The following is a 21,192-nucleotide window of genomic DNA, read 5'->3' as shown; positions in this document are numbered from 1 at the left end:
AGTATGTTGACAAAAACAGTATATACTATTTAATTCTTAGTCTAAGAACGGTCAAAAAATACATGAGGTACATGAACAGATGATGCCAATTTGCGATGACAGAAATTGGAGCAGTAGTTACAAGGGGATGAATGGTGGGTGGGTTTCTGGACTCTCAAGGGGCACAGCACAGCTGGTTTGTCAAACCCATCAAACAGTTCATTTGAGATCTGTATTTTATGTAAATGACAGCTCAATAAAAACTTAAAGAAAGCTAGAAATAGTATTCCAAAAATGACATCATTTTTACCAGTTTCCTCTTAAAATAGTCATGTAATATGTGTTTTGTTTACTTCAAATATCACATTAGATATACAGCTCCACTAATTAAAGTGGACAGCACAAAAATTCATGAAGTAAATATTGCAACATTTAATTTTGCCTCAATTAAGCAAGAAATGTCAAAGATTATTATATCTTTAACTCTGACTTGAATTTAGGAAGTAAAAGAAAGACCAGATGAATAATCAATGTTCTGTAAATGGGATAACACATTGCCTGTCTGTAAACAGGGGAAGACATGATTCTTAAGTTTATGCACATCTACTTATTTGTTGAAAACTGTTTTTCTAATTAAATCTCTTCCCCTTCAGCAAGAATTCTTCGAACGCCTCTATGTCATGTACACAATTGGATATTCTGTCTCCTTCGGTTCCTTGGCTGTGGCTATTCTCATCATTGGTTACTTCAGGTGAGTGATCCCTTACCCCTTTTTCCGTGAAGGGACAGGTTCTGTTTCCTATGTATAGAAGATGTAAAGGTGTCAAAATTTCTGCCCCCAAATATTTTTCTCAGTGCAAGTTTTTGAATTCAGCCTAGTGTTATGATATCATTTGGCTTTGAAGATTTATTTTTATGAGGAAATTCAGGGTTTTCGTTTTTGTTATTGTTTAAAAACTAAAAAAATCTTTAAAAGCATCAAAGCAGTATGGAACCAGTAAGCCAATAGATCTGCAGGACAGTGTATTGTTTGCAAAGTGATGCATGCAAAGTGGAGCAGAATGAGTTACAAAAATTTTCATTCCTGGTGCAAAGACTTCATTTTTCCCAAATGATTTTGGTGCCATTGGACAGAAATTCATTTAAAATGATTTCCCAAATTATCTGATGAGATATATAAAATAATCATATTTATTGCTTCTGTTGTGGTTTATTTTTTATCCACTGAGACTTTTGCCCGATTCAATTGAACTTAATCTAAATCAATACAAAATTTTGAGCACCAGTATGGAGATTAAACAGTGCACAGCATGTATGGGAAAGGTATACTCATGATGTTTGCAGCTAGTTTGTGACTCAAGTAGCTGAGAAAACAACTAGTATACAGTGTGAGAAGTGCTATGATTCAGGTGGTGGATGGTAATTTGGGAGGGCAGAGTAAGAAGAGGAGGAAAGACCTCCCAAATGAAATGAAATCTCAAAAGACACAGGAGTATAAATAAGATTTAACCGAAAAGGACCATTGGGGAACAGAGTTTATATCAAGAAAAGATTATATCAAGAAAAGCATGGAATATTTGAGAATTCAGAGTTGTGGTGTAGGTAAGTGATGGGCAGTGAGTGAGACAGGAGAGGTAAGCATGGTTGAGGATGTTTTGAGTCCTGAAGGTTATATGAAGAAATTGGAACTTTATCCAAAGACCAATGAGGAGCCATTGAAGAATTTTAAGCCGAAGAGTGACATGAAAGGTCACTTGTAAGGTGGAGGGTGAGTTGGTGGGAAGCAAGATAGGAAGCTCATTTGGAAGAGGCTGTCAGAATAACTCCGGACAAGAAGATTGTGGCCTGGCCAACAGCAGTGGCTTTGAGGATTGGCTAGAAATGGAAGGTTTTGAGGTACATTCATTAAGACAATACGATTTTAAGAATTTAGTGCTAAGTTGTGTGTGGGAAAAGAGATGAGGGTAGATGACATATTTAAAAAACAAAATGTTTTACGTTTTGTTTCTGAACATCTTACAATCCCCCTTCCTTGAAACTTCTCATATGTATTTCCTGTTTTGTCTTTCTCTTTTGATTTATCATTATCTAATGTACTATCTGATGTTTTACTTATCTTTTTATTTATCTCTTCCTCTAGAATGTAAAGCTACATAAGAGCATTAATTTTTTTTTTTTTTGTTTGCTCATTGTAGCATTCTTAGTAGCTGCAATGTACTTGATATGTAGTGGTGCTTAGTAAATATTTGTTGAATTAATAAATAAGTGACTAGTTTAATATTCCAACTACTTCTTCTAAAATGATTACTCCTATTATGGTAGTATAGTTTACATTTTCAAAACTTTTTCTTTATTGATTCACTAGTCCATCTACTCAACAAGCATTTTTCTCTACCATATGATAGACTCTTTTTAGTACTGATGGAGGACAAGTTAAGATATGTTGCAGACTGGAAAAGGAGTATATACACCATTGAGAGAGACTGACTCATTAAATGATTATCAAATCAAATAATGTTAATACTATAATACAAGTTTTTATAAAAGGTATTGGGAACACCAAGGAGCTAGTCCAAAACTGACTAGATGACAGAGAGAGACTTCCCAGAACAACTGACATGTGAACTGATACTGCAATGATGAGAAGGAATTCAGTACATTCCAGAAGATGGGAACGGAATGTGCAAAACTCAGAGACAGGAAGGAGCAGAGTAGATGCTGGGAACATAAAAGAGTCCAATGTGAAGGCAGCATTTGATTCATAGGGAGAAGTGGCCAGGTAGCAATGGCCAGGAAGAAACTAGATTTAGTGGCACTGGGTTTTGCAGGCCCTTGTCAAAGGCTTTGAGTTTTGTCTTGTAAGGGGAGAGAATAGGGAGCTAATGAAAATTTTAAAGTAGAAAGGGAACACAATCAGATCTGTAAAATTATGAAGGGGTTCTCAAAACAGTCTTGTGAAATTGACTTGGCGGTATTATCCCATTTTAGAGACCAAGTAACTGAAGCTCAGTGTCCAAGGTCACAAGGTCACAGATGGTCCAGTTGGAAACAGAACCTTCATCTTCCAACTCCTATCCAGAGTCCATTCCGTTATACTAAGTGTAGCTCTGGTTGTTTAGAATAATAGGTGAATATTTATGAGAAAAAAAAGCTACATAGAATTTCGGGAGGATACAAATCACTAAGTAGTAATTCTTCAATTTACATGGTAATTTATCACTCTATTTAACAAATTCTTTCTAGATAGTACTTTTTATACAGTTACTGTACTGTATAGCAGAATGGTATACAAAAATTTGAGAAACTCTGTCTCACAAAACAAAGTACTTTTTTTATAGGATAGTAAATCATGTTGAGTCTTCTAAAAGTCAATACCTATTTATACACTCTGATGGCACTATTCTCAGTCAATGGTTTTCACAGACACCTGAAAACCTATCTGGTCAAATCCCACTTGCTTGTGAACAAACTCCCCCAAAAGAATCAGTGAGGAGGACTATCTGGGCAGAATGGACATGCATATCTGTCCCTAACGTACTAATAAGCTTGTTTACTCTTTAACATTACTTGGAAATAAAGTTGTGTAATGCTAGCAAAATATTTTACTTTTTCTTACAGAGGATGTATTGAAAATGTGAAAGTTCCACTGTTAATATTTATCCCTTTTCAAAATGGTTCTTCATTAACCATGTATTACTTTAATATATAGTTTAGTATAAGGCTACAGTATAATATAGTATAATAATTAACTGCCAGATCAGAAGAAACATGGTAGCAGATCAGGATAAATTTGAAATTATTATCTCAGAAAGTTACATTTTAGTTTTTGATCCCAGTTGTTTCTATTGGAAATATATAGTAATGGGTTTCTGTCTTTGTTCACGCGTACTATATTTTATCCTTTTGTGGAGGAGTGTGGGCTCATTTATGTATTTTCTTTCCCCATTTCTAATTTCATCCAAATCGAAGTACTGGATATTTTTTTTTCCCATAGACGATTACATTGCACTAGGAACTATATCCACATGCACCTGTTTGTGTCTTTCATGCTGAGAGCCGTAAGCATCTTTGTCAAGGACAAAGTGGTCCATACTCACGTAGGAGTAAAGGAGCTGCAGTCTCTGGTAATGCAGGGTGACCTGCAGAGTTCCATGGAAGTGCCTTCTGTGGACAAGTCACAGTATGTAAGTGTTTTCGCCATTTTCTCTCATTACTGATTCATGTAACGTTATAGATACGTTACATTTTACAGTCCACTAAATATTAACTTGTTTGGGCTTATCTCATCTCTGAGTTAACAAAAATAGATGACCAATTTGTATAATGTTTACTACCTCAGTTCTGTCCTCAAGCTTCACACCTAGTTACTCATCATCTTAGACTATTAAAAGTGTTTGGGCTCTTTCCTCCAGAACATTCTGGCATGGAAACGTCAAAAATCACATCACTGGAGTGCATTTGGTGTATGGCTTCTAGCCGCTGTCGTGGCTTTCAAAAGTAAAAAGCCCACTTGCAAAACCAGAAGTGTGGGATTTAAAAGCCCACAACATTTAGTTTCTTTATTGTAGACTCAAAGACTTGTTCAAATATAAGGCAACAGAGTACTTGATTCTGTTCTCAAATGTCCTGGGGTTATTTAGTGACCAGAATCACACAATATATCACACAATAATTCAGTTAATTAGATCACAGATGCAATATATCTGGAAATCAAGGATATTAGTTTATATGCCTTGATGGTATGAATTGATACCTTTTCTGTATCTTTGGCCTTTGCCCTGTAACTTTGTAGGTCCTCCTGATTCTGATTCTGGGCTGGCTTTGTGACTTGTTTTATCCAATAGGATGAAGTAGACGTGCTAGTGTGACAGTCGAGGGTAGAGCTCTGTGAGTGAGCCCAGCCAAGATTAGCTGAACCTGGCCCAGATCAGCAGAATCACGTAGTCAGTCCATAGAATCATAAGATGTATTAAATGTTTATTGTTTTAGCCATTGACTTCTGGGGCATAAAAAAGACAAGAATAAAATAAACTTATGGTAGAACAATGGCTAATATTTCTTCTTTATGCTCTTCTGTACTTTCCTATTTTTTTCTGATGATTAAGTCTTATTTTGATAAACAGGAGAAATTAAGGAAAAGTGATTTTTTGGTAACTTCTAATCTTATTTAAAAAAAATAGAATCAAGCCCATAGTCTTAGAGATGCAGTCTTAAAATAACTTTGTTCTCTCTTCCAGCAGTCTTGGCTTTCCTAGACACAGGAAATAGATTATAAAAAAGAAATGGAGAACTGCTTTTTGGTGGTCTGATATTGCCTCTAGCACAGTTTAGGGTTCTAATATGATACAATTCTGGTTTATTTGTAACAGATTGGGTGCAAGATTGCTGTTGTGATGTTTATTTACTTCTTGGCTACAAATTACTATTGGATCTTGGTGGAAGGTCTCTACCTGCATAGTCTAATCTTTGTGGCATTCTTTTCGGACACCAAATACCTGTGGGGCTTCACCTTGATAGGCTGGGGTAAGGTATTTATGTCTCCTTTCCCTTTAAACTGGATTGTAGATTTGAGGACTTTCTGTTAAGCCTATCCTTAGCATACTTTCAGCCATTTTCCTGAAATCTCTCCCCATTTTATCTTTATACCTCCTTTTTTCTCTTCCATTGTTCATTGGGGAAAGTTATGAAGATCAAGTCTGTAAGCCCCTCAGTGGTAAGAAACTTTTTGTGTTTAACTTATGGTTGGTGTTCTTAGGCCAGATTCTTGAGAGAATTCTTTGGCAGGAATATAAAAGACCACATTGTTAGCCATAGACATTTAGAACTGCTATGCTAATGTCTTATGTCAGTGTCCTGATTTAGCAATGATTTCATTCTAAATATTTTGATTTTTAAATTTCAAAGCTGTACTGATACATCATTGGTAAGTTGGTGAGAATTCCAGGAAGGAATTTATGAGATTGCATCTCCATTGCATTTAATGATACGAATTACAAGCTAATTATGTGGACTTATCATGTCTTTTGGAAAAAAATATTCAAATTACTTTATGCATATGTAAATAAAAAAAAGGATAATCAGCTCACATTCCAAAAATGCCTTATCAGTACTAGACTGGACTAGGCACTAACTCAACATAACATGGGGAAAAGGATATTGCTTTTTTGTCCAAATTTAAGAGAACTTAAAACTCTTATGTGGCTGCAATTAAGAAACCTCATGATCAACAATTGCAGATCTCAATTGTTATTTTATTTTATTTTTTTAAAGCTTATTTATTTTGAGAGAGAGAAAACACACACACACACACACACACACACACACACACACACACACACAAAGAGAGTGGGGGAGGGGCATAGATAGAGGGAGAGAGAATCCCAAGCAGGCTCCTCACTGTTAGTGCAGAGCCCTATGTGGGGCTTGAACTCACAAACCGTGAGATCATGACCGGAGCCGAAATCAAGAGTTGGACGCTTAATCGACTGAACCACCCAGGCGTCCTTCAATTGCTGTTTTAATATTCAGATTATGAGGTGCTTGGCATTGGAAAAAAATTAACTAGGTGGTTCAAGATTACATTTGAAGGGCTTTTTTTTTTCCTCCTGCAAAATAAGAATATTTCTTTGCTTGTTTTGCCTTAATATTGTTTTAACATTTGAAAATGTGAAGTAAGGAATATTGAATTTCCTGCTAGTTAAGGAATAAGATTTAAGAAAGCAAAGGGTCTATTTACTATAAAATTTCATTTATTATGAAATGATTGTTGTGAATAAAGTTTTATTTCTGAAGGCAGCTTGTCTGTTTTAAAGCTCTCCCTTTGACTAGCAGTTACTAAAAATAAAAAAAAGATACATTTTATTTTTTTAGAGTACTTTGGAAATTTCCTCAATAGTGTTTGGCAGTTTGCCTTCAAATCAAAATTACATCTGTGTACGTACATAATTACTAGAAGTTGGTAAAGGTGTTGATAGAAAACATTTGTCTGAGTTACATTTTATATTTTGGATTTCAACACCACTGGTCACACATAATAAATTCTTTTTTCTCTCTTTACTTATTGGTTTGATGGTTAACTCCCCCATTAACTCTTATTTGGTCAGGGGCACCTAGGTGGCTCAGTTGCTTAAGCCTCCAGCTATGGCTCAGATCAAGATCTTGCAGTTTGTAAATTTGAGCCCCGTGTTGGGCTCTGTGCTGACAGCTCAGAGCCTGGAGCCTGCTTGGGATTCTGTGTCTTCCTCTGTGCCCCTCTCCCTCTCACTCATGCTCTGTCTTTGTCTCTGTCTCTCTCCAAAATAAATAAACATTAAAAAAAATTTTTAAAAACAGAATTTTAAAAAACAGTCCAGTGAGCTTCCATGCAAGTATGAATTTCATACCTTCCTTTACAACTCTTATTCAATTGTCCACAAGAACTTTGACATTGGAATTATAACTACAGTAGAGAAGCATCATTACTTGAAAACTTTTTATCAAATGGTTTAAGAACAAACATGAAATCAAGTAGGCTTCACATGGAAACTTTCTTTGAAAAGCATTTTACATGGATATGTCATGTGCACTTAACCACAGTCTGAAACACTAACAACCAATCGTTATAGAATTACAGTTCTCCACTTAGTCTACCTTCTGACTGTCTTTGCAACTCCATTTAAAAAAAATGTTCTAACCCTCAAAATGCTCTCCTCATTGTCACGCGTCTTGCTTGTTCAATAATATATAATAAAAAAATGCTCTAGTCTAGGGCATATATAATTATAGGTGTATATTTTTAAGAATCTCTCTCCAATACTTAAATGCAGTTACCATTTAATGAAGTAAATGACTAAGACCATTTAAGTAATAGACTATTTTTCCTTTAGCCCTGACAGTCTGATTGGAAAATATCACTTTTATTTCTGACTCATTTTTCTAAATTCCTATAAGAAAAACAATGATCAACAACATTATAGCTGCTTTGCAGGATCCTTGGCTGGAAATAGTTTAGAGTGAATCCAATTTTGTGCTTTCTTCCAATGATGTGACTTATGAGCTTCATTAGAGAAGAGAACTTGCTTGGATTCCTATGTTACTCATTGGACCCAGTCATTATAACTTTAAGCTCTCTTCGGCTAAATAATACTCAGAACATTATTGCTCACATTATGGTGATGTGTGCAGCTTTATCATTTACATTGATTTTGCTGATTCTTAAGAATAAATTGGAAAGGAAGGAAATTACAGTCTAAAGAAGAAGAGATGCCATATCTGACCTTTAGTAAATTGAAGGCAAATGTTTAAAATAACTGTGTTTTACATCTTCATCACAAAACAAGATGTATACCAAGGAGTAAAGGCAAATTCTGATGATGACTATATTTCTTTTCTTTCAACCAACCACATTTGTAATTTTTCCTATTCCTGCTTCAGTTTTCTCATAAACTTGGTGCTTTGTTCTTGGTTCCATTTTGTTCTTTCATGCATGCATTATTTTTCTATATATTTAATTCTTTTTTTTTTTTAATTTTTTTTTTCAACGTTTTTTTAATTTATTTTTGGACAGAGAGAGACAGAGCATGAACGGGGGAGGGGCAGAGAGAGAGGGAGACACAGAATCGGAAACAGGCTCCAGGCTCCGAGCCATCAGCCCAGAGCCCGACGCGGGGCTCGAACTCACGGACCGCGAGATCGTGACCTGGCTGAAGTCGGACGCTTAACCGACTGCGCCACCCAGGCGCCCCATCTATATATTTAATTCTATATTGAAAAGGTATCAGTCTTATTCATTCATTCTTATTGAATGTAGTCATTTTTTTTTTTTTTTAATTTTTTTTCAACGTTTTTTATTTATTTTTGGGACAGAGAGAGACAGAGCATGAACGGGGGAGGGGCAGAGAGAGAGGGAGACACAGAATCGGAAACAGGCTCCAGGCTCTGAGCCGTCAGCACAGAGCCCGATGTTGGGCTCGAACTCACGAACCGTGAGATCATGACCTGAGCTGAAGTCAGACACTAAACTGACTGAGCCACCCAGGTGCCCCTAGTAGCAACCATTCTTAATTTTCAACTGTTAGATAAGGTGCCAGGATGTACATATTATCATATAAGATCACCTATCCTGGTTCTACCAATTAGTCATGTCTCTTTTGCCAAGCTTTTGTGTAGAATATTTTCCTATTCTGTATTCTCTGAAAATAATCAGGAGAATAGTCTGTATAAGCTGATGTCAATTCAGCAAATATTTTTTGATTATCCAGTTGGCAGTAAATATAATTGAAATACAGAGATATGTCATAAAGACTACACAAGAAACATGCAGTCTGACCAGTAGGTCATTTTGTTTTGTGTTTGCCTGTTCTGATCAGATGTATTATATTCAAAATATTTGATCTATAAGACCTGTTCTCCACAAAAATTATTTTTGATAGTCAAATGATACCTTTACACAATTAAAAATCTAGAAAAGCCATTTCTCCCATCCTTCATGATTTTTAATTCCCTTATTATTTCTACTGAAGATTGTCTTAAAATTACATTTAACAGAGTCAATAAAAGATCTATATTTTAGCCTTACCTTATGTAAGATACAGAACAAGGTTTTCAGATGTAATTTGAAGTTTTACTACTAACCATTTAAAATTACAGGGGCGCCTGGGTGGCTCAGTTGGTTAAGCTTCCGACTTCAGCTCAGTTCACAATCTCATGGTTTGTGATTTCAAGCCCCACGTCGGGCTCTGTACTGGCAGCTTAGAGTCTGGAGCCTGCTTCGGATTCTATGTCTCCCTCTCTCTGTCTCTGCTCCTCCCTGGCGCGCGCTCTCTCTCTCTCTCTCTCTCTCTCTCTCTATCAGAAATGAGTAAACATTAAAAAAATTAAAATTATGTGGATGATTACCTCTTTAAAAGAAAACAAATTATAGTCAAGTTTAGATTTCCGTATGTAGCGATTATGTAGGTTTATCTCAGTGGGTTCATCTGGTTTTAAGATTTCACCTCATCTCCACCAGTTCGATCTACAGTTTCTGCCCACTGGCAATATTTAATTCAGTAAGCATATTTTCTTTTTTATTGTAACTCTTTTATTTCAGACTGTCCTTTCCTGCAGTACATTACTGCATTTTTTGGATTATAATAAAATATATTTTTATATATATTTAGTAATAATATATATATTTTTAAATTTTGTTTAAATGTTTTTATTTATTTTTGAGAGAGAGAGAGAGATAGAGCATGAGCAGGGGAAGGGCAGAGAGAGAGGGAGACACAGAATCTGAAGCAGGCTCCAGGCTCTGAGCTGTCACCACAGAGCCTGACATGGGGCTCGAACTCACGATCTGTGAGATCATGACCTGAGGTGAAGTTGGACGCTTCACCGACTGAGCCACCCAGGCGCCCCAATAATAAAACATACTTAAAAAAAATTCTTGTTTCCTGTAGCAATTCCATGTCAGGAGGAGGTAGCTCTTCTAAAGTTTCAGAAGTAGACACTCTTCCTTGTAACAGTGGAAGACTTTCAAAGGTTTTGCAATTTTCCTGACAAAAAGATGTGCTCCTTCAGTATTGGCTCCAAATCTCCTCAGAGTTGAGAACGATTCTGCAAAAATCATAATGGAGCCACTTCTAAGTTCCTTAAAGAGATAGATAGGCAATGGAAATGGAATTCCAGCATTCTGTGGTGGGTAGAGCAGGAACTGGAGGTATAGCCTGGAACTTCATGTCTGAGCAGTCAGTATGTTGACTAGATTCCCTGGGGAATCAAGATTTCTGGTTATTAAGATATTGTGTGTCTGTAGCTAATCCAGGAATCCCATGTCACGATGGGTCTCTAATTGTCAGAACTAACTTTACACTTCATGATCAACCTATTTTACTATTGTAAAATAGTCCTGGCACCACAGGAGGAGAATAAGGATGAGGCAGGGCTTTATGAAGCCTGTGAAGTATCCAAAACGAGATGAAACTCCGTAGACCAAGACGAGAAGATCCTATTTACTGCCTTTGGCTTCAAAGCCTCCCTGTTTTATGTGTGGACTGCTGCCCAAGTTTTTATTTGAAGAAGGGTTTTAATTGCCTAAGCATTTTTGACTTCTGTTAATTAGTCCCAAACTTCATTTTAGTTTTTTAATTTTTAATTTTTCTTATTATTAAATTTTTTTTAATGTTTATTTGTTTTTAAGGGACAGAGACAGAATGTGAGTGGGGGAGAGACAGAGAGAGAGGGAGACACAAAATCCAAAGCAGGCTCCAGGCTCTGATCTGTCAGCACAGAGCCTGATGTAGGGCTCGAACTCATGATCTGTGAGATCATGACCTGAGTGTAGTCTGTTGCCCAACTGACTGAGCCACCCAGGCACCCCCAAAACTTCATTTTAAAGGGGAATAGTAATGGAGCCACATGAGAACCCATGTCTATTTTTTTTTTAAATTTTTTATGTTTATTTATTTATTTTGAGACAGAGAGCATGAGCGGGGCAGGGGCAGAGAGAAAGGGAGGGAGAGAGAATCATAAGCAGGCTCTGCACTGTTAGCATAGAGCCCAATGCAGGGCTTGAACTCAAGAACTGTAAGCTGAACTCAGGAACCTTGAACTTGAACTCAAGAACCTGAGCTGAAATCAAGAGTCAGATACTCAACCTACTGAACCACCCAGGCACCCTCCACCCCTGTGTTTACTTATTTTTAGACCAGAGATTGCTTCCCTCTCAGAGTCACTTATTTATACTGACATTTTATGAAGATTACTCAGCTCTCAAGGTAAATGTATATATTGAGTAACATTTGAATTTACAGTAAATTTACTTAAATTGGCATTCAGACTCAAAATAACATCTAAATTTCAAGCATTTTCCTCTATACTTATGTGTTCCCAATTATGTAATGATGTGATACCAAGATTGGTAATCAAAAATCCTTAAATCCCAAAAATGGTTTCAATTCTTTTTTCCTCCATGGTTGCCTCTGTGCTAGCTTTGTGAGTGAGAGTCTTCCAAGAGGATGAGAAAAGTAATTTCATGAAGACATAGTGTCTGACAGAAGATATTTGTTATAATGATCATCTAAAGCAGATTTCCAGCTCAATCGCCCTTGATCAATGTGTATAGAACTTTATTCAGGAAATTGCTTGATTGGGAGATTGTAAAGGAAGCAAAAGATAAAGACCTGTAAATGAGAAAATGTGAAAATTCTGATCAAAGGCAGACACTTTTTTAAAATAGCCAAGGCAGCAGAACAGTAAAGAGAGCTATGTCAGGGCTCTTTGAACCACCCTAGCAGAAGGGGCCAGGCTGTCTTCATTACACAGCATCATTCTTGTTTCCTCCTCAGGGTTCTGACTGATAACTGAAGTTATGTTATTGATTTTGCATCTCCCTACAGAATATGCTTCAGAAAAATGGGAATATTGTTGATCTGTTTATTGTTTTATTTTCTGAAAGTAGAATAATCCTTGACACATACATGGGCACTTAATAAATGCTTACTGGGTGGATGGTTGGAAGGATGGTTGGATGGATGGATGGATGGATGGATGGATGGATGGATAGGTAGATGAGTAGATAGATGGATGGAGAGATAGATAAAATATGTGAACTGAACCTAAGAAATAATCAGAATTGGGTAGATCTATTTTTTTTTGTTTATTTATTTTTGAGAAAGAGATAGACAGAGCGTGAGCAGGGGAGGGACAGAGAGAGAGAGACGGAGACATAGAATCCCAAGCAGGCTCCAGGCTCTGAACTGTCAGCACAGAGCCTGACACAGAACTCGAACTTGCCAACCGTGAGATCATGAGCTGAGCTGAAGTTGGAAGCTTAACCGACTGAGCCACCCAGGTGGCCCCCTGGGTAGATCTATTTTGATAAAAACAATTTTCTGGAACATAGAATTTGAAATTTAGATGTTGTGTGCAAGCAATAAATAAAATTGGAATATGGAGTTATAAAATTAAATAACCACACAGGCTGCGGTGCTGAGGTTAAATTCAATGAGATGATCACCAAGGAGGCCAAAACTTTCTCTATTACAGGGCACCATCTTATTTTCACTTTTAATGGCATTTTTCTTCATCTGAACCTATTCTTTTTCACTTTTTTGCTAAAAAGGAAAACTCAAAAAATTACAAATGTGTTTTTAAAAGTAAAGAATTTAATATTGTGTTTAATAAAAATGTCCTAAGTTAGATTAAAACTTTTTCTCTCCCCTTGTAAAGTGCTTCCTAACTTCTGCAATGTTTTCATTATGCTCTGTCTTTCCTTTCTTCAAACCACTTTCATAAATTCCACAGAATGAGAAGCTGTCCATCCAACCCTTTGGTCCTGTTTTGTCATGTTCCATAAAAGTTATGGTTTGCGATTTTTTTTTGTGATGTCAGAGTCTAATCAACTATAACATGGACTGAACAGTCAGCCTTTACTGTGGGCACACTTTATGCACTTGTGGAAAGTCAGTGTAATAGATTTGACATTGCAAGCTCACGAGGTGTTTATCATTTATGAAGGACACATATTTCAGCACTCAAAGCCTCAAAGTAACATAGGGTTCACCCTTCGCTATGGTCTTAATGCATGCATATGCTTGTCTTGAGCCAACATGAACCCCCCTCAAAAGAAGAGGCTACACAGATTAAAACGTCCTAGTATAGCTTCTCTAATGGCTTGCACATTTAGAATGGCAAAGCTCTAATTTTTTACAATGGCCTCCCTGTAGCATCTCATGAAGTCTGTGGCTTCATTCCTCCGTGAAGGCTTGTAGCTATCAGTTTGGCAAGAATCAAAGTCCAAAGCTCCAACTGCTACCTGCTTCTAACTCCAGGAACTTCTGTCCCCTCCCCATATGGCTTGATCCTACATCCCTCAAGGGGACATTGGGCCAACCTTCAAATCTTCAGACTTTCAGGGGCAAATGACAGCAATGTACCTGGCTCATTTCTCAGGAGGGTCAAGAGGAAAACTAAGAAGAATTTTGTGTTGATATACCCATATTTTTTCATGTCTATTTTCCTGTCTCAACTTTTAGTAGTATATTTTTATGTGTGCTGAGTATGAGATTAAAAATTCCTTTAATCTTAAAGTAAGTATGGTCCCTGAATCCCTTTTTGATTACAGGGTTCCCGGCAGCATTTGTTGCAGCCTGGGCTGTGGCGCGAGCGACTCTGGCTGACGCAAGGTGAGTGAAAAAGAAGAGGTAAAGAGAGAGCCTAAAATTTCCTAAGACTCAGTCTTCCTGCCTGGAATTTACACTGGCTGCTGTTGTGGGCCACATTTCTTTTTATGGACATCATGTAGGAAGTTACCTTGGTGAAATTATAGCCTTTGATACATTACCAGCAAGCTATCCATCCCAGAGGTCTTGGGACAGAAAGACTCACAGACCAGATTAGGATGCTTGATCTCTCTGGTTTGTAATATCATTTTAAAACATATTGTAAGAATTCAAGGGGAAGGAGATAGGTAAGTTAACATGCTTAAGATAATGGTGCAAGCATGTGGAAGGGTCGCACCACCTGAGTCATGGGATAGGCAATATTCAGATCTCCTCTCTCAATCTGTCCATGTCAGCCATCCCCACTTGATGGTGTGGTTTTGAAGACCAGAGATGTGGTTGCAGCAAGGAGACCCACAGACAGAAGGTGCCCTGGGCCAATGACACACAATTGCTTTCTCGGATTGATGAGAAGAAAGTATACTTGGTCATAGTTATAGCTGGCCAGTTAGCCTGCTAAACAGCTTTGGGTTTTATTTGTGTTCCTTGGGCAAAAAATACATGGGCACGGGTTTCACCAATCAGTGGTGGAATTAAGATGTCAAGGATATTGAGCACTTCCTGTCTATCAGGGGTATTTTTTGTCTCATATATATGGTGTATCATGAATATATAGTGCCCAGTTATACTTATGTTTAACATGCATGGGCTCCACTTATTACATACTTATCTCTATTTGATGCAAACTATGGGTTTCATCCAACCCGTTTGGGTTTTTTTGGTCTTTTATAGCATAATTAAATGTTTTCAAAAAATAAAACAAATGCACATTGGAAGTGATTCACTAGGATTACCAAGTAGCCTGGGGCTAATTTGAAGTAGCATTTTATTATTGTTATTTATTATTATTATTATTATTATTATTATTTAATGTTTATTTGAGAGAGAGAGAGAGAGTGTGTGCGAGTGCATGAGGGAGGGGCAGAGAGAGAGGAAGACAGAGGATCTGAAGCAGGCTATGTGCTGACAGCAGTGAACCTGAACTCATGAACTATGAACTCATGAACTATGTGGAACTTGAACTCATGAACTATGAGATCGTGAGTTGAGCTGAATGAAGTCCAATGCTTAATCAACTGAGCCATGCAGGTGCCCCTGAAGTAGCATTTTAAAGTACAGTGCGGTGATGGTGAATGATGGTAAAAGACCTTATTTTTAGACTTACACAGACCTGAGTTCAAATCTTGGTTTAGCTGCTGTTAGCTTCAAGACCATGGGAAACACACATGACCTCTTTGTACATCCGTTTCTTGATATAAAACAGAGATAATAATGTATACAGGACATTAATACAGACAAAACGCTTAGCACAGCCTGGTAGCTGACAGGCACTAAATGTGGACATAATGAGGAAGGGTTCAGGTGCAGGTAACTCATAGGCCTGTTCTACTACTTGTTGGTCTGTGAAAACAGATGTACTACCTGGCCTCTCTCACCAATGAAGTGCAGGTAAAATGAATATTACTCTTCACGGCATTGTTGTAAGATTGAATGGGAATGTATGTAAAATACCTAGAGTTTTGGAATAGAGTTTGGAATAGTAAGTACTAAATACTTATTAGCAAGTATTATTCCCTTATTTCATTAATTTATACCTATATGTAATGTCTGACCAAAAATAATGTTTTTGTTATGTTATTCCATTAGAAAGCAGGACTGATGTTTTCATTAATCCTAACTGATGGTACTTATCCTATCGAGCCAGTGGAGCCTTGATTCTGCTAAAGTTAGAGCTTAAAAATGAGGCTGGAGAAGAGATGGGGGCCACATCTTCCAGATCTTTATAGGTTACATTAGGATGGTTGTTTTCTTTTTTTTTCCTTTCAGTGACAATGACAACAGATTTGCGTTTTATAAAGATCATTACCAGCATGAAAGGAAAAATGGGAGAAAAGTAATAATAAAGATGACAGCATTTTTTTTAAAAAAAATACTTACTTATTTTGAGGGGAGTGGGGAGAGGGGCAGAGAGAGAGAGGGAGAGAGAGAATCCTAAGCAGTTTCCATGTTGTTAGGGCGAGCCCAACGCAGGGCTCGATCTCACAAATCATGACATCATGACATGAGCTGAAATCAGCAGTCAGATGCTTAACTGACTGAGCCACCTAGGCACTCCAGTAGCTAGCATTTTTGAATGATACCCACATTCCAGGCACTTTCTAAGGGTTCTGTAACTATTAGTTTAATTGAACTTCATAACAACCCTGTGAGACTGAGGCCAGAATCGTTGTACCCAACATTGCACAGCCACAAGTGGTAGAGAAGGAATTTGTCTAGACAGTTGGGCTCCAGAGGCTCTCAATAAATACCATGAGCAGAGTAGATGTTTCTTTTAAGACTAGTGGTATTTTTATTTTCTGTGGGGGAGGAGTGTTGTAGAGGGATTCCTTTTACTTTATCACTGACAGCTGCTCACCCTTCAGTTGCTTCAACACCTCTGGTAAGGAGGGATGCAGAGAGGACAATGCCTATTGTACCCTGGACAGGTTTTCATGCCTTCATTATATCTGCGTTTTGTCCTTCTACCACTTGTAGTTCTATTCTCTAAATCAGAAATAATTCATCGCCTACGATGGACTTTTTAATAGTTCACATTTTTTGCAAGGTGTGAGCTCATGCTGTGGCATCGGTGTTGTATGTAAACATACAGAGCTATTTACTAGCACGTTTCTCTCATTCACATGATACGATTAAATCTACATTTCATGGTGTTCAGAAAGGAAAACCATAACTACAAGTAGTCTGCAACTTCAGTATGTTTGAACTCACTATTCCACCATGTAAAATCTTCCTTAACAAATTCCTGTAGCATTTTGTATGTATATTCTGTTATTTTCCCTTTCTTACATACTATCTTATTTCTCTTGATGTGCATGTATAACTGTCAGATTTGAAAAAAAAAACCTATGAATTACAAACGGGTAGGAGTGAATTTCTCTGTTTTATAATAGAGAACTCTTCAATCCTTGCTGATCAGTTGTTATGGATCTATTTGGCCACTTTCCTCCATTTGCTAAGTGTCTCTTGAGCAAGATAAAGTCTGACTCGATGCAAACTGTGAGTTACCAGGAGATGCATTTTCTCATCCGTTTGTTAATTGTGGCCATTTCCCTTAGCCTCAGACTTCCCATTTGTAAAATGAAAATATTCTTGGTGATGAGTAAGGTTGTGAGTCTGCAGGGGGTAGATTTGAAAATCAGATGAGAGCCCGTTTATGAAAGGGCTTTGTAAACGCCAACTTATATGCAAACATTAAATTTGCTAATAATTGAGGGTTAATGTTATCAACATTATCATTATTGCTGTATGTATACGATGATACTGGAAATGTCAAAGAAAACTTACAGTGTCTGCTATTTGATTTCTTGCGGGGTAGGTTGAGTCAGTAAAGAGGTACTAAATAATGATAAATAATTTTACCCTGAGATGTGTAACCGTATAACTTAGATTTGGAATTTTAGAGAAAATAGATCCTAAGGTATTTTTTTGTTCAATCCTCTCATTTGAGAGATGAATAAAATGACTCCCAGAGACATCAGGTTACATCTCCAAAACCTACGGTCAGCCTGTAGCAATTTTGACTCATTCATCCGTTCAACAGATATTCCAAGCCTTGAGCATAGAAAGCAAGCAAAAATATTCACAATGCATTTTATATTGAATTAGATAATTAGTTTTCTTAGCGATCTTTTATTCTTCCTTGAAAATCATAAACTGAATCATACACCATTAACAGTCATATGTATTTTTTTTAAGAAAAAAATTATACGTCTATTGTTTTTGAGGCAAAACATTCTTTAGGTACACAATATTTCAAAAAGTACAACTGATGCTGAATATTGCTCTGAAACAGTTGAACTAATGCCAAAAAATTAAATATAAGTTAGATCATATGACTCCTCTGTGCAAAACATTTATTCCTGCCTTACTCAGAATAAAATTTTGAATTTTATAGTGTCCTGATCTGAACGTGATAATTGGGTTAAGGGGTCATTTTATATTTATTTTGCATATAAAATAAAACTGTATTATCACATACATAGCATGATTTCAAAGTTGCCTAACTTGATTTTTCATGAAATTCAGCTTGTCTCTGGATAGAAAGTTTTTGTGCGTTTTCTTGAGGATAATCTGACCTACAGAGAGTGCTCTGCCACAAAGTTCAGCTTTGGAGCCAGCTTGGGGCATCCTCAAAGGATGAATGGGATCTCTGCTCCTGTCTCAAATATTTGAGATTCTTCTTTTTTCTACTCTGGCCTTCTAAAGCTAGAACTCTGATTTTCTCTGTAGCCTTGCCCATTAGAGGTAAGCCGACCAGACTCAGTTTTGGAAGATCCTCTAAATGCTACTGAATACACAAAGGAAGTCTTACAGTTCTAAAATTCTATCAAAAGTTATTTGGCTAAGCTAGGGTAAGAAAATTGAGTAGTTTTGATTGGACAAATGAGCTTAAAAAGTGACTATATTTGTTTCTCTTTCTTTTTACTTAATGAAAGCAACCCCCCCTCCCCCCCCATTAGCTACCTTATTACCTTCTCCCTGCTCATTCAAAGGAGATGAGATGCCAACAGGAAAGGTGGGACCCAGTTGTGCAAAGGACCAAGAAAGATAGCTTCTATCATTTCGAGGAAATCTGCATGGTTCCCAGGGCTTCTGCACTTCCCCTGCTCTTGTCACATTGTGAGTTGTGGGTACAATGTGGTGTTCAGTCAGCACAACTCCCTGGATCTGTTCTGGCGAACAGTGCCTCTCCTATTCCCAGTTCTGGCTCCAGGAAGTCCTAGTTCCTAGTTTTTAGTCAGACCCTTGTGCCTCATGCTCACTACTCAGAACTTCATTTTTAGTTACATTCATTTCCGCATTTTTGAGAGTGTTAAAATTTAATTTGTGAAGTCTGAACAGAGGGTAGTTTCTGAGCCATGTTAACAAACACAGCATGAGCTGGGACATTGAGGAATGAATGAATGAAAAGCAAAGATTAATAGTGTTTTCTTAAAAAAAAAATCTGACATCTCAGTTGCCTTTCATATCAAAGGGTGAATTTGAAACTTTGACATTGAAAATTATCAAAGTCAAGTTTTTCCTGTTTCTAGAGGTAGCTGGTTTTGACCTAGTTCCAAATAGAAGTATTTTATAGAGCTGCAATTGTACAACTGAACTGAAGTGTGTTAGGAGACACCGTGATGAAATGTCATTGAGGCAAAGAAAGATTGTGGAGATATTACCAAAAGTCAAAGCAAAAAGAAAATTTAAAGAATTCAAGAGCCTTGCAGCTAGTGAATCAGTGTTCAATTTATATTCATACAATATATGCCACTTTCCATTTAGTAGGAAGCATTTTTCGGGTAGCGTGATAGACATTCTGCACAACTCAGTCACACTTATCTTTCCTGTATGGTTGAATAACGTGAAAAATACATGCATGCAAATAATGCTAGGAAAGGCTTAATAATGTGCGAGTGCAAAATCTCCCTGTCTTTGATTTCCATGTTATTCAAACTTCAAGTCCATTGATTCTGCAGATTGTAGTGTATCAGGGTCAGGATTATACTTTGGTCTTGGGGTCTAGTTGATTCTACTGTGGTACATCTTTCTAATGGAATGCTGTGCTACTGAGCTGTCTTGGTACCGATAGGAAAAGAAATAAAAAATGTACTGTTAAAAGGAAAGAGCCAGTTGCAGAACAGAGTATACGTTGCACTTTTCGTAGGGTAGGGGAAAATAAGATATAATATTTGGATTTGTATATGCATAAGAAAACACTGGAAACATATACAATAAAGTAATAAAAGATGTGATGTATACAGAGAGAGACAGGGGCAGAGGAAAATTGGAAGATGGGAAGAACTGAGATGTCTCAATGGCTGTCTTTTCATATAGTTTGATTTTTCAAATGGGAATGTATCACCTGTATGAAAATGTTAAAATTTAAAACTATATGGTCATTACATATATACTGAAAATGTTTTACCTTCAAGGGGATAGTTGAAATTGCTTTGTATTATCCCTAACTTATTCATTAATTTAAAAGGAACTTTTTGATAAGTTTATCATCTAGAATTAAAAAATTACCTTCTATCCCTAATATTTTTTATATAATTTCATTTATTGTCCCTACAATTGATGCTAGGTTTTGTCTAAGGAGAAAGAACCCAAGAAAGAAGCTTTTAGTCATGTATCTTTAATGTATAAAAACTGTTTAAAGTGCTACATTAAAGTTTCAAGCAGAACTAGTTTTTCTCAACACTGTTCCATTTATTCCAATTTCACCCAATCGCAGACCAGCCTGGGTGAGACTGAGTCAACTTACTTTCAATTCAACTCAATCCAAAAAATATTTGTCAACTACCTACATGCTCCATATTATTATAGGCACTTATACTACATCAGAAAATAAGAAAAACGTTCCCTGTTCATGTAGAAACTAAATTCTAGTTGGGATGGCAGTTGAGAAGATAAACATAACAAATAGGTAAATCATATAGTGTTTTTATTAAGTACTGCTAAAAAACAAGCTTTTTACAGTCAAAGATAAAATCATGGATTTTATGCTAATGTAAAATGAGCATTGTCAAAGATCTTTTAACCCACTAATTAATGAGGGAACGAGTAAGATGTTATAACTCGTTCAAAGAAGAAATATAGGAATCACACGCTTATATTTAGCAAAATGAACACTGAAATAAATTTATAAATTCATGCAAAAATTCAGTCTTCATAAGGCAATAATCAATCATATTCCACCAAACACAACTAGTTTTCATTTCTATGTATATTTTCACTTGCTTCTAGTTTTCTAATGCATATCTGTCAACAAGGATCATTTGCATTACTGTCAGTTTTTTTTTTAATGTTTATTTTTGAGAGAGAAAGAGCATGAGCAGGGGAGAGACAGAGAAAGAGGGAGACACAGAATTCAAAGCAGGCTCCAGGCTCTGAGCTGTCAGCACAGAGCCCAACTTGGGGCTCAGAC

General features: G+C 36.8%; 1 protein-coding gene across 1 annotated transcript in view; it reads left to right on the top strand.

The window, feature by feature from the left end:
* PTH2R (parathyroid hormone 2 receptor) overlaps positions 1 to 21,192 on the top strand; it is an 84,057-nt gene that overhangs the window by 41,238 nt on the left and 21,627 nt on the right. Inside the window, exons 5-8 of the mRNA XM_058707035.1 lie at positions 633 to 730; positions 3,974 to 4,163; positions 5,349 to 5,502; positions 14,063 to 14,123. Of these exons, the coding sequence (XP_058563018.1) occupies positions 633 to 730; positions 3,974 to 4,163; positions 5,349 to 5,502; positions 14,063 to 14,123 (503 nt within the window). The remainder of the gene's footprint in view (positions 1 to 632; positions 731 to 3,973; positions 4,164 to 5,348; positions 5,503 to 14,062; positions 14,124 to 21,192) is intronic.

This window comes from Neofelis nebulosa, chromosome 2, assembly GCF_028018385.1.
Source record: "Neofelis nebulosa isolate mNeoNeb1 chromosome 2, mNeoNeb1.pri, whole genome shotgun sequence".
Taxonomy (NCBI): Eukaryota; Metazoa; Chordata; class Mammalia; order Carnivora; family Felidae; genus Neofelis; species Neofelis nebulosa.
Note: the sequence above shows the minus strand (reverse complement) of the source record. Positions and strands in the feature narration are given on the sequence as shown.